The sequence below is a fragment of the Martes martes genome (genome assembly GCF_963455335.1).
Source record: "Martes martes genome assembly, chromosome: X".
In the NCBI taxonomy this organism is placed as follows: Eukaryota; Metazoa; Chordata; class Mammalia; order Carnivora; family Mustelidae; genus Martes; species Martes martes.
In genome coordinates, this window is record NC_137897.1 from 60351954 (window position 1) to 60377610 (window position 25657).

The following is a 25657-nucleotide window of genomic DNA, read 5'->3' on the forward strand; positions in this document are numbered from 1 at the left end:
TTATAGCTATGAATACAATGGGAAGTTATCATTAAAAACTGACTTTACAGAAGCTGAGTTATATTTACCTTCATGTTTTATTGTGTATATAAAACAATCAGGCCACAAGGATATAAGAATCATCCTTAAATATGGTTTTTCATTTTCTGAGTTGTAGAGGCGGTAAGAAACACAGCTCTGGGAGTGCCTCTGGGCAAAAGATAAAGGAGGTTACAGCTGTGTAAGTGGTAATTAGAGCCCATTACAACTTATCTGCTTTGTCATTAAAATGCCTGTCAGACCTTTCATTTTTCTAAACAGGGGAAAAGAAAAGGTATACCTTAGTCTGGGAGAGCGTTAACCAAAGGCAAGGGATTTCTTTTTTTTTTTTTTTTTTTTTTTTTTTTTTTTTTTTTAATTTATTTATTTGTTAGAGAGAGAGAGCAAGCAAGCACAGGCAGACAGAGGCAGAGGGAGAAGCAGGCTCCCCGCCAAGCAAGGAGCCCGATACGGGACTCGATCCCAGGACGCTGGGATCATGACCCGAGCCGAAGGCAGCTGCTTTAACCAACTGAGCCACCCAGGCGTCCCGGCAAGGGATTTCTAATTCTGTTCACAAACTTACCATGTAACCTTAGACAAACTCATTGCCTTTTGACTTCAAATTGTGCTTTGCTCACAGTTAAACCCTAACTCTTGAAGCTGAAAGGGACCTCAGGAAATCACCTGGTCCAGGCTCCTGCCTTCAGGAAAGTTATTATAGTCCTATTTTCCAAATGAGATATAAAAACCCAGGTAACTTAGGTAACTAATGTTTTCTGCCTCCTGGGTGCAATGAATTTTATTTTGTTCTTACTTTTATCTTAACTGTCATGAGGAGAATGTAATTATTCTCACTTCTTTCACAATGCATTGTATACAGGCTAACACATAACAACCACAAGGCATTTTGGAAAATACCAAAGGTGACTCACAAATATAATATTAACATATACTAGCACTTTGAAATGGATGGGTCTTAGGAAAACTAAACAGAATGGATTTAGCCCTTTGAGGAATTAGTTTGAGGAAACAAACAGAATTACACTCAATTTAGTTAATGGACCACTTTCTGTAAATACATGTAAGGGTATAGTTAAGAGTAGTGAAAAATTAAGAACAGGAATGCCACTAAGGGTTTTACCATTAGGCTTGAAAGGGTAATCAAAAAAAGTGAAATTTTGCACATAAAACCAGAAATCCTGAAGAAAGTTGGATCCTTGAGTAAGGGTAGGAGTAAGAGTTTTTCTTGCAATTTAAGTTCATTTATTCAAACCCTAATGACTTTTTCCTTAAAATTGTCTATAGTCTTGTCACTGAATGCCTGGATTATCTTCCCGTCTCCCATCTTTCTTCACTTTGTATTCTAAGCCATTCAAATTATCTCTGCCCAAATTACCATCTTTATTGCTACTTTGAACACATCCACCAGATGTCACAAACCTGTTATCCTCGTATTGAAATTATTCAGGATTTCAAGATCCTTGATTAATCCACTCCAATCCAGTCTGTCTTTCCCTATCCCCACCTTTATTCCTTTTAACACGACGTTTTCTCTTCATATACCTAAAATAAATCCTGTCTCTGCATGTAATGTCATCTCTTCACCTTTCTTGAAAACCAACATGTATTTGATGTGAGGACTACAGGGAGAGGGCTCAGTCTAGTCAACAGGTAAGTCTCTCATCTGATATGATTAAAGGAGACTGGAGCCAATTCTCCTCCCTTATGTTTCTACAAGGGAGAAAGTGAGGGCAGAATGATGAGGTGAATTTGGAGGATTGCTGCAGGGTGGAGATTGCTTGGACTATGTGGTAGTTTTGAGTATTAAAGAGAGCCTGCTCTATTTTAGGGTTTGTCTCACTCTTTCATTCCTTCAATTACAGCTTTATCTTCATTATCTTTAATAAAGGCCTCGATTTATACGCTGTCTTCCTTGGTAAATGTATGTAGCGGTCACTACCAGAAAGCTCTCTCAAGTGAGAGAAAGGGTGATTGCTTTAGTTAACCAAATAGGCACAATGGTGACAGGAAGATTACTCCACAGAGAGGGTGGCAGTATATATCGTAAAGGCATTTTATGGCGGTACATACTCTGGGGAGTAAAATTCTTAGGTGGGGGGTTGGTGGGGCCATTCCATTATTATATTCAACATGAGTAATGTGTGCTGAGTTTGGTTACCTAGCAGATATTGAGCTTAGAAACAATATATATTTTGGATTTTAAATTTTTATTCACCTCCATATAACAGCATATATAAAATGTTGCACAGACAAAAAGCATTTCTGAAATTTGGTAACTCCTTTGGGATTGGCACAGATTACAGACTTGAAAAACAAATCCATGGTGGAGGAATTTTCATCTCTAAGGGTAGATTTGATGTGGAGATAGCTTAAAGTCACTTGAGACTAAGTCTGGTGAAATAAGATGGGAATAATCTGAATGTAATTTTTAGTGAAATAAGCATGTAAAAGAATGACCTAATTTACTGTTAGAATAGATACCTATAGCTTCACAACATGCCACCCTCAAAGGAAACAATGGTACTGAGATAGGTAAGTGACTATCTTAAAGTTTTGTTTGGGGCACAGATGTTAAGTATCTGATTTTGTGATAGAGGGAAAATGGGCATAGCTAAGGGAAGACTACAAAATATTCAGCTTCTTTGGAGGCCAGGTAATAAAGGCTTCCATTAACCTGCTATGGCTTCAGGAGGGTAAGCAGCTTTTCTATCAAGTGTGGATTGGTAGTCCTGCTTGATTTAAATGAGTGATGCAGCTGTTGGGAAGCAGGAAATGGTGCTGGATTACAAAGAGACAACCAAAACTAACACAAACACACATAGGCTTCCTGGTATGTAAATTATTTTTGAGGTTAGAGATCTCCTTTTACAGAATTTAGTACATAACAGATTCAAAAACCAAACTTTTTGACCTCCTGATATTAAATAACTAAATGTGCAAAAGAATCACCATTAAATAGGACATCAAAAGCTATACATTTTCTATGAAACAATATGTGCACAGATTTTCAAAGCTGTGAAAATGCAATAAAGAGCACAACACATTTTGGTCACTTTATTAAATGACATTAAATAGTTTAAGTTTCAACTACTAAACAGCACTTTGAATGGTGAAAACACAGATAGTATTATTGTCATACTTGAATGCTTTTCTTTAAAAACACAATTCCAGTCCTTATATATATTACAAAACAGCCTTAAAGGAAGAAGTGACATCTTTTCTACAGTACTTAAGATACTCAATACAGAACTGAAAAGCAGTCTAACAGAAACAAAGGCAAGTCTTCACAGCTGTATGATTTCAGCAGCCAAAGCTGGATGATGGACTGAAACATTACTATACAACTGGGACAAAACATATACAATATCACAATACTAAGCAAAAACGCTTTACACCCAAAGAAATAAAACAGGTTACAAAATATGGAGAATTTAGCAGGCAAAACTGTATTACAAGCAACATTTTAAATCGTCATTTTTTAAGCCATTGCAACTATTTAAAACATCTAAAACAAATATAAAAATGAGCCTTTTAGTATCTTATTGATGTGATTTTTGTCTTTAAATATTTGTTAAAGCTTGATGTTATACTCAAAGTACATATTATGTAGCTAAAATGTCAAGTGAGAAGAGTGTATGCAAAGTGGTCCAAGTTTTATTTCAAACTCTTAGTTCCAATTAATCCTTTCTATGTATTATTCCTTAAGTCATAGTTTCATCCATGGTGACAAAAGTTTAGAAGGTTGCCTAAAATTTCTACATCCATGTCTTTGAGCAAGTAATCAGACCATGTTGAAAATTTCCAGGTCTAGTAAATCAGGTTTAAGGTATTCTGGACTTGTAGAAATACCAACTGACAACAGTTGGCCAGAGTGTACTGCCTTCAAATATTTATCTCGTAGATCTTGTCTTTTTCATTTCTTCTGGAGTAAACACACATCTCCCCCCACCCCAATTCAGTAAATTTAACTATATGGCTGGCACAATATCCACACACATGGGATTTATTAGTGATAACTCACCATGGTAAAGTGAGGGGGATGAAATGGATCCACCTAACCTCACAAATTCTGTATCACAAACCTAGTGCTCTTAGATGTTTACCACTAGTTCTTTCAAGATAAAAATGAAAATCTTTTAATAATCCAAATAACTCAAAACAGTTCTAGCTAATGTTAAACTCATTCTAATCCAGTGATACCTAGAGCAATTCCTCCACCCAACTTTTTTTTATGAAATTCCTTAGCTATTTCCATTACCTGTTACACCATCACCTCAAAAATGGTTTTGCCATGTTGAGTTGACTCCCATAGTCTAACAATTTTTTTCTTCAAGAAATTCAAGCAGTCAAACTGTACATGAATAAACTTATAGGTCATTTTTTTAGGCCTGGATTAAGAAAAACAATGTAATGATTTTCTAGTAAAACTTCAAAGAAGGGTATTAGATGAACTAATTTTGATTAAAAAAATTGCCTCACAGATCTAAACTAAAAAAAAAATCGAACTTTGAAATGTAATTTATTTAAAATAACATAGGGAAGTTGGGGAAAAGAACATGATGATGACAGAAAAGAGGAAGAGCACAAAAGCCAGTGATCCTTATCTTTCAGAGGAATTATTTCACAATACTGACAGTACTGGGAATTATTAAAGCACATTCCTCATGTGAACTTAAAAGTCAGCAATGGTTCTGCCATTTTGATATTGTTTATAAAACAGGGTGTGACCCTACAACCACACCATCATCCTTAACCTCCTAAAATGCTAGAACTTGGTTTTGTTAGTCCACATCCCACTGCCAGCAACAGGATGAAGCACTAGCACTGGCACCAAGCAGTTAAGAGATGTGCTTTATATTAGTGCCAGGAGAGAGAAAATTCATGTGTGGAAGATAATCCACAACCCTGAAATTTTACCAGTAATTATTTCAGCACATATAACTGAAAATAAAAAATGGCAGAAAGACTAAAGAAGAAAAAGGAATTCTCTTCTTAGGCTATACTTAAGGCTGTTTATACAATGCTAAGATAACTGCAAGACTCCTCCAAGTTTTAGAGCAGTAGTATTTGAGAATATTGCACACAATTCTGTGTCAAAGATAACCCTTAAATTTCTAACTTTCACTCACAGAGATGATACAGCAGGAGCCCAGTTGCAGACTTCAGTCAAAGGAACATTAAAACCATTTCAATCATTTTAATAAAGAAATGGATTAAGTACAAAAGTATTTCATAACTTGAGGAATCAACTCTAAGAACTCAGCTGTGTGTTTTTATATGTAAAGAACGAATATATAAATCTGTATTCTTTCCTAAATTCATTAATTTTATGACAATTTTATGGTTGCTAAAAGCAGGCATAAAAATTTAGAGAGGAAATCTGTGGAGTTGTTACTGTTATGGAAGGACTTGTTTTCACTGAAAACAATTTGAAATATCTTCTGTACTCAATGTGTGTAAGAAGATTCTAGGCAACGTCACTGACAAACGTCAGGAAAAAATGGTATGCCCTATTAAAAAATTAAAACTAATATGGAAGATTGGCATTTAAGGGGATCAAACTATTTATACAGTTGAGTTCTGTTAAGTCATTGATTCCTAAAAAAATAAAAGATCTTTCTATGATTTTAACAATCCTTTAAGCTTTTAGTGCAAAATCACATTGATTTCCCTTGGGAAGGTCCTGGATTTTTGCTTCTCATTGGGGGTGGTGCACGCTGTAAGGGTGGTGGCTGCATACCACCAGCTACTGACTGATACATCCCTCTCATATCAATTTGCTGGTAGTTAGAAGGATTCATGATTAAATTTGGAGGCTTTGGCATCATGAGGTGACCCAGTGTTGCTTGTTGGTAAGTCATTTGTTGTTGTTGCTGCTGATTGTACTGCTGCTGGAGCCTTCGGTTCATAAGTATTCGCTGAACGCAGCTGATTAACTAAAGAGAGAAAAGGGAGCTGTTACAAGTGCATGACCTATCTCAAAGAGGCAAGTATCAAGTTTTAAGTTAAAATCAATTTGTTAAGGGTGTACCATACCAAAAGGAAAACACATTATTGTTAACACCATTACTAATTTGAGGCATTCACAGGACCATTACTGTAGGAACCAGTTAGTAAAACCATTGAGGGCTAAATTCTCTTAATGACTTGACTATTGTTTGTAAGCAGCATTTAGGTTAGTTGCCATAGTAACCTGTCTTACACTATGATTAGTTTCAAGTACTAGTTACAGCACTTTTTGTCAAATCTCATTTCTTCGTTCTTTTAAATATTTCACATGATGACAAACATTTTTAGTGACAAATACCCACGGGAAAAAGCACTTACAGTGGGAATAATTCCTACCTGGAGTATCTCAAATTTCCTAAGATAATCTAAAAAATCAGTAATCTACAGTGCTTTCTAAGTAAAATTCATGCCACAGAAATTGATTCCCTGGAGTCAAGAGTCGAAATTTCCCAGTGAAAGGCAAATGGCTGGCAAACAACTATCCTGGGAAAAATGATCAAAGGTCCTGGAATATGCGCTAGTCTTTTATTTTTAAAGATTTTTAAATTTTGAGAGAGAGAGAGAGAGAAAGAAAGAAAGAGAGAGCACAAATAGGCAAAGAGGCAGGCAGAGGGAGAGGAAGAAGCACGCTCTCTGCTGAGCAGGGAGCCTGGCATGGGGCTCGATCCCAGAACCCTGGGATCATTACCTGAGCTGAAGGCAGCCGCCTAATGGACTGAACCACCCAGGTGCCCCTGGAATATGCTAGTCTTTCAAAGAATTATATAATTTAGTAGGAATCTGTAACATATATCATCTATATAGCTCCACTTTTTAAAAATCTCAAATTAAATATATTAAAAAGTATCCTTATTGTTTAAAAATGGTAAATATGGTAAAAGTCTGGCAAAAAATCCTTTTTAGATGTCTAGAATACACAAAAAATAAAACTATGTGGACAAGATCCTACACAATCTTCAAGGAGACCCATTAGCAATTTGTTGCTCTTTTGTAACCCTGGAACCCAGGTATTACCTTTATTTGACAATCACTATGATTTCTGACAAAATTTCTTCCAAGAAAAAACAATGACCAGTCATCCATCCATATGAGGGAAGGTGTCACACAGATGTCACACAAACCCGTTATTATAAATTCAAGAAAACTGGACATAACTTAGAGATAGTGGGACTCTTACCATCTGTTGTTTTGTCAATACATCATTGTAGATTGCTTCTCTTCGTTTAACATCAAGCTCCTGGCTGGCTTGTCTACTTAATGCTAATGCCTGTACTTGGGCCTCTGAGAGATTCATGTTTTCCTTCCACTAAAAGAAAAAGGTTCCATTTATTTCCTATTGCAGTAGAACGGAGGAAAAATAATTAAGGTACTCAAAAATATTCAGGATTTTAAAAGGTTTTCCCCCCTTTCCTTTATTCTTTTCTAAAGAAAACAAGGATGTAAAAGCAGGGTACTAAGTTATCCACTGTTGTACAAGGTTTGGCTATTTCTGGAATGAAACCACTTGGATTTAATTTGTGTAACTGATAAAATATGTTTATGTAAACAACATACACATTTCTATGACTGATTGATTTCCCAATCATTTGGGATAGCACCCATTTCTCTTTTGTGCCAACATTTAGGTAAAAATGCTGAATTACAGCTCAGCACTATTATTCAGTTTATTAGTATTTTACTATTGCAAATTAAGTTATAAGAATCATGTTGTTTTCCCCACAGAAGGAGTAAAGCAAACAATTAAAAACAAAAGGGCTGGGATGGGGGAACACATGACAAAAATATCAAGTTGGAGTAAGATAACTGCCAATTAACTTACTACAGCTGAAATTATATCTTCAAGAGGCTGAATCCTCACTGCTGTCACACTGTTTGTTGCTTCCACAACTTTTTCTCTTCCTTGATTAATGAGGTCCTAGAAGAATGCAAGAAATGTTATACAGGACATATAAAAGGCACATGGTTATAAAGTATAGGGATCCTTCCTTTTGCCAATTTATAGCACTTGGTTTTAAACTCTTCAAATAATTGAAAAGCAGCAAAATGCAGCACTAATACAGTGGGTAAAACTTATCAGTGAGGGTCCTGCTAGGAAGATAAAAGTTAGGGTTTGCACCAATAGTTTATTAATTTAAATGACTCCATAAGAACATTTTCAAAAGAAAACCACAGATTCAATTAAGTTATTACATAATAGGTATAATAAAAACCTAATCTTTCTTATTTACTTCATAATTGGTTCTAGTTTTAAATATAATACTGGACATTATCATATACCCAATGCTGCATCTACATTGCATCAGAATATAGATGTATATATCCTATTTTCAAATATTAGCAAGTTAATTTGTTGATTCAAAGTATTTTATAACTGAAGAAAGTGCTATTTCCCTAGGCAGTCAATTGCCCTATTGTTCCTTAATTAAAATAATTCAAAGAACATTAATTCAAGGCCTAATTCTTTTGTGCTCTGAACAAACTACATTTTACTATACTGTGATAGTTCAAAAAGGTCAACAGATAAAAGAAAAATTTCTTGGTCTATTCAGAGGTAATCTTTTGGAGAATGTGATATTCCTGCATAGGGAACCCTCAACAACAGGGTACTTGTAATGCCTTTAATTCATGTTAAACTACTTTTGTACTTCACAACTTACCTCCAGCTGTTGATTACTCATTGCTGACAGGGCTCCCAGATTGAAAGGAATATAAGGAGTTTGAGAGTTGAAACTGACAGGGGGTAAATTGGTCCCAGTTGGTATGTTGAAACGCATGGTCAGTCCCTAAAAACAAAAAATTATGCACTTTCCACATTGTGATTTAAAACTTGAAATTCTACATCACCTACTGGTTTAGAAAAGATTCCACATTCTCAGATCTAAGAAATTATTAACACTCTTCCACACACAAACAAAACACCCTTTTCACCCGAAACCAAGATCTTATTACATGGAAAGATTTAACCCCTGAAGGTGTATTCTTTTTTCTGATAATTCCCACAGAATGGGGCAACTCAGAGAATTCTAATGAGACTCCTAACATCACATTAATGTTAAAGAAGTTTGGTACAATGAGTTAGGAGTTTAAAAAGAATTCAGGTATTAGGATAAGGTTTCCCATGCTCAGGCGCATTTTTGCTCAAGTGGTTTGGTGTTTAAAACAGACATGGAACTATTTTAAATAAAGTTGCTGTTGGAGACTGATATTAATGTCCAATAATGGAATATTTTTGTGTTCTGACATTCAGCCAAAATTTTGATTTCATGGTACACATGTCAAAGAAACATTTCCTCCTACCTCCAAACTCTAAGCTCCTGCATGTCTGTTACTAGAGTGAGGGTGTTGATGGGAGTTAAGTGATACTAAATATACAGCTTCCCACTAATCTCTCAATTCAGCACATGCTAAGCAGAATTGGGGTTACTACTCTTTAAGTGGAAACTATTTTCTTCTTTCCTTTCCTCCCACTCTACCACCAAAGGTAACCAAAGCCTATAAACAGACTCGTATTTGGGGACTCTGTTCCCAAAGACTCCCTATTATTATTACCTGTTTCAAATGTGGCCCTTTTCTTACTCACTGCCCTTTCAAATGACTAACACAAAAACAAAAACCAAAAAGCATTTTGAATGAACTACCTTCTTCTCTGCTTCATACTCAGCCCAAGCTGCTTTTCTTTCTTCTTCAGTCAACTCTTCTTCTTCTTTGTGGTCCAAAAGAGAATCATGTTCATGATATCCTACAATGTGTTCTTTATGTATTTGTAGAAGTTCTGCAAGTATGGTGTCCTGTTTAGAGGGGTTGAAATCACAGAGAATTATTTTTTCTGTCTGGATCCTATCTCCATAGTTCTTTGGTCTACTGTCTGACTAGAAACTAGACACTGGCTACTACACATATTTCTGATACATAGGATATAAATTACTTAGAAAACAGTCATAATACATGCAACACCAGCCTCTTATGTAAGAACTTCCTATAAAACAATGTTTTATATAAGCATGTTTTTGGGGTTCATAATGTTTTAAATGTAGTTTTTGTGAGGTTTTTTTCTCCAACTTTTTTCTAATTTTTTCATATGCATTTTGTTTTGTATTTGTTCTGAGTTGATAATAAATGCTAATACAAGTCTGCTTAAATCAGAGATTACATTGGATGCTTGTGTTAAAAATCATGACTACTCCCATTTATACATATTTATCAACTTTATTTCTATCACAATTACTTTGGCCACCAGCCACTATACTAACAAAAAGCAAATCTAAATTAATCTAAACAGCTACAGGAAAGTTGCACTGGAACATAGAGTCCTTATATTTCAATTGTAGAAAGGTCAATTATAAATTACATTGTAAAGATGCATAGGTCAAATTTAAACTGATAGGCAGTTTATCATGTTATTGTTACAGTGGACTTTCTTTTTTAAGTCATAGTGTCTTAAGTCAGTCTTTTAATAATTTTTTATTTTTTTATTAACATGTAATGTATTATTAGCCCAGGAGTACAGATCTGTGAATCGCCAGGTTTACACACTTCACAGCACTCACCATAGCACATACCTTCCCCAATATCCATAACCCAACCACCCTCTCCCTACCCCACTCCCCCGGCAACCCTCAGTTTGTTTTGTGAAATTAAGAGTCTCTATGGTTTGTCTCCCTCCTGATCCCATCTTGTTTCATTTATTCCTTTTCTATTCCCCTAACCCCCCCATGTTGCCTCTCAACTTCCTCATATCAGGGAGATCATATGATAATTGTCTTTCTCTGATTGTTAAGTCAGTCTTTTAAGGTTAAAAAAATTAAAAGCTTAAAACTTGGGATCATTTATATACTTAGTAAGAACAACCAAACTCCTGCTTTGTCTAATTATGATTATGAGAGAGAGAGACAAAGAGAGACTGGGAGGAGGGGGTTAAAGTGAACCACAGATGTTACTTGCTAATAAGAAATTAAAATACTCACAAGCTGTTTATTAAGAAATCACAGATGAAAACCCGAATATATAAAAGGCATATTAATTCACTTTACGAAAGGATTTTTCATAGCTTGTAACATCAAGTTCTCTTAGAACACACTTTCTAAATTGAGTGTGAATGTAGTGAAGGAACATAAATAATTACAGAGCAAAGGAAAGGTTGCAGAAGTATAAGTCCATTAAATTTAAATTTAATCTACATCTAGTAATGCTTAATGCCTTCCTAAGTTTCAGCATAGACAAATCCCACACGTGAAAATGATTCTGTCTTTACATCTTCCATCGACCCTCAGAGTATTACAACACATGGTAGGAACTCAAATTGCTGTTAAATAATTCAAGTTGAAAAACTCAATTCATGAGGCCCTATGATTTCTTCTGTACAATAGGAAATGCTGACACTAATTCCAAATAATCAGAATATTTGGTATCATTTAAACAACTCTTTATCTTGCTACCCTAATAAACACTTGAAATATTTCATCATTCCATAAGATTAAAGGAAATGATTTCATTAATGAATATAATTGTAATTGAGATTTTATACTTCATTTTGACATGATATACTATTTCTTTTGTTGAAAACCGAAAACATTAGAGGACCATACATAGGAGAGGGCTCAAAAAAGCTGAATGGTGGAATACACGGATGCTAACAGGTTTAGTTCTTTTGAAACACTAGCTAAACATTTCTCCTCTACACCAGTGTAGAAATCTGTCATCAAAGCTGACTTCCCATGCCTATGCAATATAAAACAGGTTTATCATCACTAGACAGATCTCCAAAGCTCACAGTTATTGACCAGGTAGGCAGAGAGATAGGCCAAATGAAATTCAATTCTATGAAAAGATAATGCTTCTTCAGATATATGTCTCCCATGCTTACCCGCCCAACTATGACTCAAAAGAGAGGTTTAGAATAAAACCAGATAACACTGACTTATATTTTTAGCAAGTGACCATACCAAATACAGTTAGAAAAGTCAGCTATTCTACAAAATACCAAATAAATTACAAGGTAGAAATGTTCTACGGATAGTCCCTAATTTTACTTCTGTCTAGCAATAAGTGATGTTCTTAACCATAGTAAAAAATAACTTGATTTCTCTAAGAAAGCAACCTAAGGGAAAGACCAAGAGAATTGTGTGCTAGGAACTGATTTACTTTCAGCTGTGCCACTGATTCTCTCTGTAACAATGAATAATAATTTAGCTATGACTGTCAGTTAAACAAAATGAAATCCTCTCCATTCACATGTATAACAGGATGATATGAGAATAGCAGAAATAGATGAAACACCCAATTCTTTGGAAATAAATCTTCTGTCAGTTAAGTGCAGTGTTTACTTCTCAATTATAAACACCAGAGTTCATACATTAATTACTCTTTTATGATTAGAGAGAAAGCCTTTCCAGAGATGCATGTATGCAATGTGCATGTGCAGGCATGCACACACACCCTCATTTATACCCTTTAAAAATGTCTAAAAAATATCAAGTCAGTCCTTATCATCCTATAATTTCAAAGTCCAAACTTATCACCTTGAACTGACAGAAACCCATGGCCAGAGAGGCAAAGTAACTTGTTCCAATCACACAGCTCAGACTAGCTAGGACTAGAAGCTGAATTTCCAGACTTCTATCCAGTGATCATTCTATCACACTATAAAGAATGTTTTCATGAGGCATAGTTCCTCCATTTCCCAGATCTGTACTCAAATAAAAAAGACTACCCTGAAGGATTTCGGGGTGGGAAAAAGCCAAGTATGTCTATTTTTTCCCTCACTTTGAACGTTTCTATACTTTTTGAAGTTTTTTTTAATATGCTGATTTTTTTAATAAAGGAAAATATAAAAACTGAAGCAAACACAATTCTCAGACACAAACCTGTGAAAACCCAGTTCATGCTTAGCCTAAACCTGACATGAACTATTTTACCATTTTCATTTTCAGGAGACATTCATTTTAGGAAACACCACTTCCAAAACATTTTAATGTCTTCTCACCAATTTCAGATTTAAGATCTATCCTCTCAAGTCAAACATGATTCTTACTAAGGTCAGATCACGGAAGAGGCTCAGCAATAATGTTCCTCTGACCCACAGTCAACTAAAATGCCAACAAGTCAGAGGAAAACTGCATGTGACTTTATTTTGTACCATTAAAAATCTCTGGACCCTTTTCCTAAAACGATAGCTCCCTCCTAACATCAAATGAAAAACCCATTCAAACTGTTTCTACTGGCTATGGATGCTCCCTTCTTTTCAAAGATTTTTAAAAAACATTTAAGGAAACAATGCTAATTTCGTGTTATAAAACCTAGAGATAACTAATGGCACCACCTGTCATATATTCCTCCACACATTTACACTTTACTCTCACACTCATACATGCTTTTACATAAAAATGGGATTGTACTACAGTGTTGAAACCACTTTTCTGAATTAGTAGCTTTCCATAGACATCATTTTACATCAAATACAAACCATATTTTTTATGTGTTATGTTAGTCACCATACAGTACATCATACATTTTTGATTCACTGAGGGGAGTGGGGGAATGGGTGAGCCTGGTGATGGGTATTAAAAATGGCATGGATTGGGGCGCCTGGGTGGCTCGGTGGGTTAAAGCCTCTGCCTTCGGCTCAGGTCATGATCCCAGGGTCCTGGGATCGAGCCCCGCATCGGGCTCTCTGCTCAGCGGGGAGCCTGCTTCCTCCCCTCTCTCTCTCTGCCTGCCTCTCTGCCTACTTGTGATCTATGTCTGTCAAATAAAGAAATAAAATCTTTAAAAAAAAAAAAAAAAAAAGAATGGCATGGATTGCATGGAGCACTGGGTGTTATACACAATCCATCATGTTTAACAGCTGTAAGTGCTTACAAATTATATAGATAAACCTTATAATCTAATTATTCTCCTATTTAAGGGTTTATTAATATTTAGGCTACTTACAGTTCTTCATTATTATTAAATCTGCAACAAAATAGCTAAAGGACAAATTTTAGTGTATTTCAACCACTTGTTCATACAATAACTATGCCAATAATGCTCAAGGACTTAAACAAGTATGTTTACCACTATTCTCCATTTTAACAAAGAAAAGACACTACATGTGTTAAGTTAACTGACTTTTATAAGAACAAGACTCATTTATATAGTTCAGAGGCAGGAGGCCAAAAATCTTTCTTTCCTCTAGAGTGCTATGTAAGACACAAATAACAGAAAGAAGATACAGAATTTCTGATATAAACTGTTTCTACATCTTTCCCTTTGTAAATTAATTATATAGCATATTGTTAATACAAAAAGCAAATGAGATTAAGACAGCAAAAAAAGAATAAGTGTAACAGGATTCTCAGAATACTTCCTTGGGAAAAACCATTCTGCAAAATCTAGAGCAAATTATATATGTTAATAAAGAACAATTTCATCTCAATATACAACACAATCGGTGGAAAGGTTTTTTTGTTTCTTCTCTTTGAAGCATGCATTTATTAGTTACTATAGCAACACTATTATTGAAAACAATACTGGAACAGAATCTATAATCACTAGGCCAACAGTCGTGAAAATGAGGTTTAAATTATATCCAAATGTGTACCTTTTCTTTGTCTAAACTTTATTTTTCCTTCAATAAGTGAAAAAGCTTACAAGCTGGGAAAAAGCATGGTCTCTATTCTAGCTAACAACTACATTAATTTAAGCTTTAAAAATGACTAGTTTAATTAATAAGACAAAATTAACAATAAATTAAAAGTTTAAGTTAATTTTTTTAGAACTTTAAAGTGTTTGGCCAGCTGACAAAAATTCCCATCTAATCAATCCTGAAATTCAACCTTGAAAATAAAAATTTAAAAACAATTAAGTCTTTGCCTGAGGGTGGGGGTGGGGGTTGCCATTTTTCAAAATATTTTGCTTGCCATCACTTTGAATTTGAGTTCTATAATATCTGGAAATAAAATGTCACTGGAATACTTAAGTGCCACAGCACCCACTCAAAAAGCTATGAAGAAAATTTCTTTTATTACTTCAATAAGTCTAGATTTTTAGTAAAGAAACTTAATATTCTGGGTTAAAAAAAAAGTTTTTACTTTCAAATCTGAAGCCTGTTTTTTCCCAAACTACACTGGGGGAAAAAAAAGCAACATACTTGATAAGTAACTAGAGATACTGAATAAAGTTCACATACCACCTCATATCAAATTTTTAGGTCAAGAGCACACACTTTCCCCAAAGACCATTTATAAACATATCCAGATTCCCAAATTAGAGGTGAAAATAAGAAAGTGGCAACTACAGAACTTGTCACTTTCAAGAAAGGAAAAGGCAGGTCTACCACACTGCTTTGGGTGGAAGGTAAGAGCAAAAGTCTCCTTTGGTCAGAAGAATGTTTTCTGCTCAATTTAACATTCAAGGAACTAGATAGTATATTTAGCATTTAACCTTTAAAAATCTGTTATCCATTATAATTATTACGTAAGCCACATGCCATTCACTGTGAGGTAAACAGTTTCAGTCAAGATTTTATAGGATGGTAGTAACTTTCTAGAGGTTGCAGCTTTCTAAGTAGAGCCCGAATGGGAACTTGATTCTCATGCTATACAATGTGGAGTTCATATTATCTCCTTATTTCATAACACTGTTAACATCCTCTAACTCAACTATAGGTATGCTAATAAAAAGGATATAGATAGAAGACCTATGAAATAGGAATGAAAGCAGATATTTAGTAGTTCAGATTACATTTTAAAGAAAGAAAACATTAAAAAAGGTAAAATAATAAAAACAAAATATATAAATAAGGTCATCTAGTGATTCTTATATTGACCAAATCTCTCATGCAATTTATATTCCTTTAAGGGTCCAAAGCAATGAATATGATGTAAAAATCCTGGTCATGAAAACATCAGTAACTGAAGAGACAGAAGGAGGTATTCACCTACTTAATTCACCCAAAAGTATCACAGCCTACATTTTCCACTGTTCCTAAAATGTTACAAGACATATTTGAATCAGCCAACCTAACCAATCAAGTAACATACTTTAGGATATCAACAAATAGATACTGTGCCACTCAAGTACCTTACATTAATTCAGAATCACTGATCATGCCAACATGCTAGTTATGTCCTTCTGAACTCCCCTAAATGAAAATGGAAAAAAGTGAAAGGACATAGATCGAGCCCTGCTTTCCAGGTTTCTCTCTACAACAGACAATTTCATGACCAGGCTATCTGAAATATAAATACCAATATAGTTTTTTTGGAATCAACTGATCTGATAAAAAAGACCCATGTCGGCCTTTTGAATTTCAGAGGAAAATTTAAATTACTTTAAATTTCATATAACGTTGTAAAATTGAGAGGTTTTATGTATAGTGGTTAAGTTCACAGGCTCTGGAGTACTGCTAAACAGATCTCTGAGCAATGATGGAAATGTTCTGTCTGTGCTGTCCAACAGGAGCTACATGTGACTTCTGAGCACCTGAAATGTTACTAGTGCGACTGAGGAACTGAAGTTTAATTTAATACATTTAAATGCAAATGTAAATAACCACACATAGCTGGTTCTTGTATTGGACAGTGCAGACCTACAGTCTTACAGGATTTAAATCCTAGTTCTAACACTTACTGGCCCTATGTCCCTGAGTAGTTATCTTTTTGAATCTCAGTCTCCTGATCTGTAAAATGGGCCTAATAAGTTTCTACTTCACAAGATCTTCTGTGGCAATTAAATGTTACACATGAAGTACAAAAACAGTGCCAGGTTTTCTGATGACATTTGCACTGCTAAATCTGACAGTCAATTCCCAGACCTGACCCTGTCAATCCACCAGCAACATCTGATAGAATTTAATCCTTCTCTTCACTAAAATATTTTCTTCTTGGTCAGCTAACTAGAAGAGTTCTAATGATGTTCTTTACTACTTTCTCTTACTTCCAACACCTTTTCTAAAGGTCTAAAGCAGACTCCCCCACAAACACACTTTAAGAAACAATGTATTACTGTACAGAGAGAAAGAAGTTTTACACTTTAACCAAGTTTTTCTAATGAAGAATTTCAGGAGATGTTCGATAGGGCAAACTATGGGATATCAGAACTGTCCTAGAAAATCCTAGATATATGGCTGTCACAGAAGGACCAATAAGTTATTACCTGTTCTGCGAATGTATATATGTTAAAAAAATTTTTTTGCTGATGTTTAAAAGGATGCCTCTCATTGCCTAAAATGAGAGCATGATAAGCCGGAGCAATTTATTTATGTGAGGGTCAAGTCAATTAGTTGCTTTTATTTTACCAGAGATAGAGGAACAGAGAGCAAGTGATTTGTTAGTAAAACTTTTTATGTTTATGTAAAGATAAACAGCCTTATTTGACTTTTTTTCTTTTTCTTTCTGAATTCTAACTTTGCCATTTAATAGTTCAGTGATCTGTTGGAACCAATTCCCTTGCTACAAAGGGATAATACCATTGGTAACTCATGGGGTTATTGTAAGAATTACATGAGATAGTGTATTTAAAGGAACATAGCACAAGCACTCGATATGTATATTACTCCTTTTCCTTCACACTTTGCCTTATCCTGTATTTAAAAAAATACTAACATCTTTTTACACATTATCTATAAAATATTCTTGCCAGAAATACCTGCTAAGAATTTAATCAAGCCTTTGGGTCTAATTTCCAGTTTACAGAATATGTAACAAATGGAAGTTCAAATATCCAACAGGAAATAAATCCAGAATGGAGGGAAGATGAGTACACTAAATTAAGAGGATTATAACAATGAGACACAACAATCAAATATATTGTGTATACCTTGAACAGAACCGGATTTGAACAAATTAGCTATAAAAGACATATTCAAGACAACTGGAGTAATCTGAATACAGGTGTCGTATTAGATGATGTTAGGAAATTAAGAAGTTATTGATTTTATGGTACAGTGGTTATAAAAGGAATGTCTATTTTTGAAGTGCCTTTATATTTTAGAGATTTATACTGTAATATTTACAAGTGAAGTATCATAATCTTTTTTTTTTTTTAAAGATTTTATTTATTTATTTGTCAGAGAGAGTGAACACAGGCAGACAGAGTGGCAGGCAGAGGCAGAGGGAGAAGCAGGCTCCCTGCTGAGCAAGGAGCCTGACGCGGGACTCGATCCCAGGACGCTGGGATCATGACCTGAGCCGAAGGCAGCCGCTTAACCAACTGAGCCACCCAGGCGTCCCAAGTATCATAATCTTATAATTTAAATGCATACATATAATTTGGGGCACCTGGGGGGCTCAGCTGGTTAAGCATTTGACTCTTGATTTTGGCTCAGGCCATGATCTCAGGGTTGTGAGATCGAGCCCCACATTGGGCTCTGCTCTTAGCAAGGAGCCTGCTTAAGATTCATTCTCTCTCCCTCTGCCCCTTCCCCCACCCCACTCACACACTCTCTAAAAAATAAATAATTTAAAAAATGTAACTTAAAATACTTCAGAAAAATAGAGGAGGAAAATGTGGCAAAATACTAACAATTACTAAATCTAGGTGATGGGTATATGAGTATCCATCATATTTTTCTAGTTTGAAAATTTTCAAAACAGGAAAAAATGTTAAACCAACCATTCCCTCCTTATTTTCTTTGCAATAATGGAGACAGACAACACTAGACAATGTGACAGAATTCTGGGACAGCACAAAGTCTGAAAGATGGGTCAATATCCTTTTTACCCCCAGTCAGCTCTATATTTAACTTATCAAAAACATTTTTCTAAAGCTAGGATCTGAATTCAAGTCACCTCTCTATAAATTTTTTTAAAGCTAAATGGAATGTATAATTGCATGCTAACACTATTCTAAGAACTTTACACAGAATATCTAATTTTCACAGTAACTCTATGAAGTACATACTGTTAATATCACCATATAATGGATAAGATTTCTAAGATCTAAGATTTCTAAGATCATGAATCAGAATGGCTGTGCTGGCTCCCTCCCACCACAATCAATCCACAGAAACTACAGAAAGGAAAAAGAAACAAATTCCAGGAACTTACATGCAAACACACATGCAACACACACACACACACACACACACACACACACACACACCATCCCTAGTGTGACAACAAACTGGCACCATATGCCATTTGAAGCAAAGTTATTGAAAAAATGTTATCAATTATTCAAAATAAGCATGAAAATAGACTTCGGGAAATAAGGAAAGGTACTGTCAATACGAAATTCAAACAAAAATTATCTAAAAAGAGCCAATATGAAATATTAGGGATAAAAAATAATCACTGAAATAAATAACTCAATGGATAATATAAAAAGCAGAAGAGACACAGCAAAAAAAATAACAGCGAACTAGGAGATCAGAATGAGGCAAAAGAAAAGCTGTAAGATATGAAAGCTAAAAGCAGAAGAGCAGGCATTTACTAATAACAGTCTCAGAAGGAGATGAAAATAAAAATGAAGAGGATGAGTTTTTGAAGAACAACAGACATAAGTATCTCGGAATTTTAGATCAAGAAACTGAGGCAGAGAGAAGTCAAGTAACTTGACAAAGGTCAAGATTCAAACCTAGGTGGTCTTTCTCAAGGGCTCTTGTTCTTAACGACAATGCTGTACTGACTCAGGGCTAGAGATAAATTCAGCATCTAAGATACTTCAGGAGGACTAGAATCAGCTTTGCCACCCTAGGATTTTGCAGTAACTAAAGATAAAATCTACATTCTCCAGTATTATACACTTGATAACACTGAAAATGTTTTTTTAATAAACCCTTAGTATTGATCAAGAAGTATGAGGATGTGAAGAAAAGGGGACACTTGTGCACTGTTGGTGGGAATAGAAATTGGTACAACCATTATGGAAAATAGCCTGAAGGTTCCTCAAAAAAAATTGCAAATGAAACTATATGATCTAATAATTTCACTTCTGGGTATTAATTTGAAGGAAAGAAAAACACTCAGAAAGATACCTGAACCCTCACATTCATCGCAGCATTATTTATAATAGCCAAGACATGGAAACAACCTAAGTGTCCACTGATGGATGAATGGATAAAGAAACTGTGGTACATATATACAATGGAATATTATTTGGCCACAAAAAATAAGGAAATCCTGTCAATGCAATAACATGGAGGGAATCTTGAAGGCATCATACTAAGGGAAATAAGTCAGACTGAGAAAGACAAATACCTGTGATCTCACTTACACATGGAATCTAAAAAGCTGAATTCATAGAAACAGAGTAGAGTGCTGGTTACCAGGAGCTGAGGTTGTGTGTAAAATGGGGAGATATTTGTCAAAGGGTAAGATGAGTAAGTTCTGGTGATGTAATGTATAGCATGGCAACTACAGTTAGTAATAATGTAGTATATATTTCAAAGTTGCTAAGAGAGTTGATCTTAAAAGTTTTTTATCACAAGAAAAAAAATCTGTATGCATGGTGATGGATGCTAACTAGACTTACTGTGGTAATCATTTAGCAATATATACATATACTGAATCATTATGTTGTACACCTGAAACTATTATATGTCAATTAGATATCAATGAAAAAGAAAGTTGGAAATTAAAAAAGGAGTGTGAAGTCATACCAGAACTTCTTCCACAAGCTTAATCACATAACAAATTAATGTCAGCACAACAGAGTGTAGTAGTTAAAGAGTATGGGGTCTGGTTATGGCACTGAGATCAAATACAGGTGCCACCAGTTCTCTGTTATAACTTCATCATCTATAAGATAAAAACAGACTGTACCAGCTTTGTAAGGTGGCTATAAGAATTAAAAAATAATAAAGCAATAAATAAATGATTCAATACAAGTAAAGCCCTTAGTACAGTGTCTTGCATAAAAAGCACTCAATAATTGTTAGCTACTATTTATCATTATTATTTTTTAAAAGATTTTATTTATTTGACAGAGATCACAAGTAGGCAGAGAGGCAGGCAGACAGAGAGAGAGGAGGAAGCAGGCTCCCCGCCGAGCAGAGAGCCTGATGTGGGACTCGATCCCAGGACCCTGAGATCATGACCTGAGCTGAAGGCAGAGGCTTAACCCACTGAGCCACCAGGCACCCCTGTTTATCATTATTCCTAATTCAAAGATTTAGCTAATAATAACTACAAACGCAAATCACGCTACTAAATACCTTATAGCTATAAAACAGTAGTGAACCTTGTTAAAAATACAGATTCCTAGGGCCCACTTGCAGAAATTGATTCAGCAGGTGTTAGATGAAGTCAGGAATCTGCATTTTTATCAAGCTGCCAGGTGATTCTGATGCTATTCAGAATCTATTCAGATGCTATCACTCTTAGTCCAAGAACTACACACAAGAAAAAACACAATTTTAAAGGCATGCAAACCAAGGTCTTACAACCATCAGCATGCAATTATAGGACAAAAATTCATTTGCTCACTTGTCACATTTTTAACAAATACTTGCTATGTGCTAGGTATTATGCCAGATGCTAGGAATATAGTGATAAAGATTCACTGACACAATTCCTACCCTCACAGGCCAGTAGTAGGAAGCTTATAATCTAGAAAGAACAGACACATCTTTTAATTTGTCTACAAAGCCAAAAAGTTCCTGCTTTTGAATTCCTAATAAATGAATTAAAATTTGTTTAATCAGTCAGCATTTACTAAATACAAACCTCGTATTTCAAATTTCAGAACTTCCATAATCTTGAGTAGATCTTTCTACTGTTTTAAAAGGAGACACTTCCTGAAGTCTACCTCACACCCTCCCCAGTGGAGTCTTATATTCCACTCCCAACTCTGCCTGTAAGGTGGCCTCACAGATGTTGATGTTTCCATTAGAAGTGATTTGCAAGGCATCCTGCCAGGGTTAGGGAGGCTGATATTCAGGGGCATCATTGGCACTGAAGTCCATTTAATCTAAATGTTTTCCCTAAAATACTCAATAACCTTGGCTCCTTAATAATTCTTCTTGTGTTATAAGGTAATACAATCAAAATAAGACACAAAGCAGCACTTTATTTTTTTTAAATGTACCCTCTTTGCTTTTTTTAAAAAGATTTTATTTATTTATTTGACAGAGAGAAACACAGCGAGACAAAGCAGCACTTTAAATAAAGCATGGTCAAGGTTGCCTGGGTGGCTCAGTCGGTTAAGCGCCTGCTTTCAGCTCAGGTCATGATCCCAGAGTCCTGGGATCAAGCTCCGTGATGGCTCCCTGCTCAGGGGGGAACCTGCTTCTCCCTCTCCTTCTGTCCCTCCCTCCGCTTTTGTGCGCGCTCTTTCTCTTTCTCTCTCTCTCAAATAAATAAATAATCTTTAAAAGCAAGCAAGGTCAGTCTATTGTTTTTCTGGTTTGTGGAGGGACACTAGAAGCACCTCTTCACTTTAAAAAAGTCACTAAAGTGGTATCAGCTGGCTATAAGGTAGACAATTCTAAAGTTGCATGTATTATTTAAGAAAAAAAATCTTTGAATGTTAGAAAGGGTACTAGTAGTTCATAGTCAAATGCATGCTAATATCATTAAAAGTGATTATCAATATCTAGTATTATTCACTCTTGATTATAATTGATCTCTAGAAGAATCCAAGCCTCAAATACCCATCTCTTCCGTAGTCTAGGTGAGATTACTGTCTCTGGCTCCTAAATATTTTTAGTCTTCTACTAATCTGTCATATGTGAAGCTTAATCTCCTAAAGATTAGGACTTCATGACTCCTCTGAAATTCTAAAAATTTATGTCTATACTGGTTTCAGAGAAACGGACCAAGTATAATGGCAATGAGAGTTGACAATTACAGAAACAAAAATAGCAGCTAACATTTGAGCACTTACTATGTGTTAGGCAGGGGCTTTATGTGGATTATCTCCTCTGTGAGAAAGGTACTACTATCTTACGTTCTTGAGGGAAGTGAAGCTTAGAAAACTTATGTGGCGTGCCTAAGATTACATCCTAAAAAGAGTGGTTGACAGGTGATTAGAAAAAGGAACGGGCTTAAACCATTTGCTCTTTTTTTTTTTTTTTTTCCATTTGCTCTTTTTACTATGTATCAACCATCCCGAAAAGCACTGAATATAATTATAACCTACAAAGAAATTGTAGAATTAAAACAATTTCTCTGGCATATATTATGATTTCTAGTGGTCTATTCTTATTCAGATGAATAATGATATTTATTTATTTATTTATTTGACAGACAGAAATCACAAGTAGGCAGAGAGGCAGGCAGAGAGAGAGAGGAGGGAGCAGGCCCCCCGCCGAGCAGAGAGCCCGATGTGGGGCTCGATCCCAGGACCCTGGGATCATGACCTGAGCTGAAGGCAGAGGCTTTAACCCACTGAGCCACCCAGGTGCCCCTGAATAATCATTTTTATGCCAGTAAATACAAAGAAACAATACTAGAACTTGTTTTATTGAATAATAAACATATAACTTGAGATAAATGAAGCAGAGAAGTAGGAAACAATGACATCAAACCTCAATTATGGGGCGCCTGGGTGGCTCAGTGGGTTAAGCCTCTGCCTTCAGCTCAGGTCATGATCTCAGGGTCCTGGGATCAAGTCCCGCATCAGGCTCTCTGCTCAGCGGGGAGCCTGCTTCCCCCTCTCTCTCTGCCTGCCTCTCTGCCTACTTGTGATCTCTCTCTCTCTCTGTTAAATAAATAAATAAAATCTTAAAAAAAAAAAAAAACAACAAAACCTCAATTATGCTTCAGTTATGAGCATGGCTCCTTATAGGTACATGTCAACAAAAATTGGGTTCATGTGCCACCATGTGGTTAATATGCTCTAGGTTACTGTTACTTGCCCTACAATTAAATGGGTCCTTCTGAACTTTTATTCCTCAAAATAAATGTATGGAAGTTCCCTAAATAGGCTGATTAGCTATTTTAGACTTCACATCAAATTATTTTAGTGTGTATATTTCTCACTAATGTTAAAAAAGACCAAGGTAAAATCCTCTATTAACACTGCACAGTAACATCACTGTTTAGTAAACTATGCTCTGAGGTATTAAAACTTTAATAAAGAGTAAGGACAAAGGGAGAAAATTGTACACAAGATCAGGGTTGAGGAAGCAGACCTAAAGCCTCACTTTGGACTTTAGTTTAAATCCCCATTTTGTTCTCTTTATAATTACCAACATGCAGTACACCTTTAAAAAGACAGAGGCAGTACAGTGCTAGAAAAGGGAAGTACAGAAAAAAAAACCTTTATGCCAGGTTTACTGACTTCTTTTAATAAAGGTACAGAGCTTAGGCTGTATACTCACTTAAGCATATTATGAAACATGATCCCAACCAAGATTTTCATCTCTAGTATCTGTGTAATTCATAAGTTTTTTTATTATGTTCAGTTAGCTAGCATATAGTACATCATAAATTTTGTTGTAGTGTTCAACGATTCATTATTCATAAGTTTACTATCAGAAAAGATACTCTGCCTAACATAGTCTACATAAACATTAACAGAAACAAGTTATTACTTTAACAGTTAAAAAATAAACAGTTAAGAATCAGTCAACAAATCTTTATCACTAGAAACTTATGTTAAACTGTAAGTTTAGATCATGCTGGAAGTTTCAAAGTGGCTGAAAACATTATTACCACGAACAAGTAAAGAGCTGCACCAACACTTTCTGGACATGATTCAGAAGACCCTAAAATCAATATATTTAAGTAATGGGTTCAAAGGACAACAAGACTGTTACATTTCAAAAAAAGAAAAGCAGTACCAACATCAGCAAGAAACCAATGAGGGGTTTTAACAAAATATAACTTATGGGGTGGGGTGGAGAATAGAGCTGACTAAGATAGTTAATTCAGTACAGAACTGAAGACACGAATTAAAAGCTCCAGTTCTCTTCCTTTCACACACCTGCTGTGACAGACAAATCACTCTTCATTTCAATTTTACTACTTGCAATAATAAGTCTGACACTGCCTTTCAATGATATATGGATCATTAAGGAACAATAAAAAGTCTAGTTAAATATCACTATAAAGGCAACTCAAATTTCAAGAAAGGCCATATAAAAGTGCCAGCATTATATTATCCACTATGGATGAAAAGAAAAGGAGCAAAGGATATAGTTCTTGCCTTTAAAGAGCTGCAAAGATAGAAAGACAAGAAAAACAGTCAAGTGGTTAATAAATTAAGTCTGAGATAGTAAATCTAATTTTTAAAAATTTAAAAAAAGAAAGTAGGGAAGTAAAAGAAAGTAAACGAGAACAGAAATATAGGAGGAGGAATTACACAGTAATTAAAGAGGATGTGATAAGGCAGAAAAAGATACAATAATCACATACCAAGTAAGCTGAAAATAAACACTTCAGGAAATATTAAAAGGCAATAAAAATTAACTCAAAAAAGGCATGCAATTTAATTATTTAGATAAAAGCAATTTGAAGGGGAAATGAAAATATATCATTTTTAGTAGTCCTTCATCTTGAACATGATGTATAAAAAAGGAAGGTGCCTGCAATTGTACTATAGTAACAGGAACCAACTCTGAAATGTCTTTAATAAGAGCAGGCTCAAATACGAAGAAATCCCGCACTATGAATTTCAAAAACGCCCACTTGTACCTATTTCAGAGAGGACCAATTTTCAAATTCTTATTAAAGGAAATCAAAAC

General features: G+C 35.1%; 1 protein-coding gene across 1 annotated transcript in view; it reads right to left on the minus strand.

Moving 5' to 3' along the window:
• Nucleotides 1-2871: 2871 nt before the first annotated feature.
• The window catches only part of ATRX (ATRX chromatin remodeler), a 290527-nt gene continuing 267741 nt past the window's right edge, over nucleotides 2872-25657 (minus strand). The window contains exons 31-35 of the mRNA XM_080795822.1: nucleotides 9690-9839; nucleotides 8709-8834; nucleotides 7871-7966; nucleotides 7229-7357; nucleotides 2872-5978 (exon numbers count right to left, since the gene is read on the minus strand). Of these exons, the coding sequence (XP_080651948.1) occupies nucleotides 5700-5978; nucleotides 7229-7357; nucleotides 7871-7966; nucleotides 8709-8834; nucleotides 9690-9839 (780 nt within the window). The 3' untranslated portion in view covers nucleotides 2872-5699. The remainder of the gene's footprint in view (nucleotides 5979-7228; nucleotides 7358-7870; nucleotides 7967-8708; nucleotides 8835-9689; nucleotides 9840-25657) is intronic.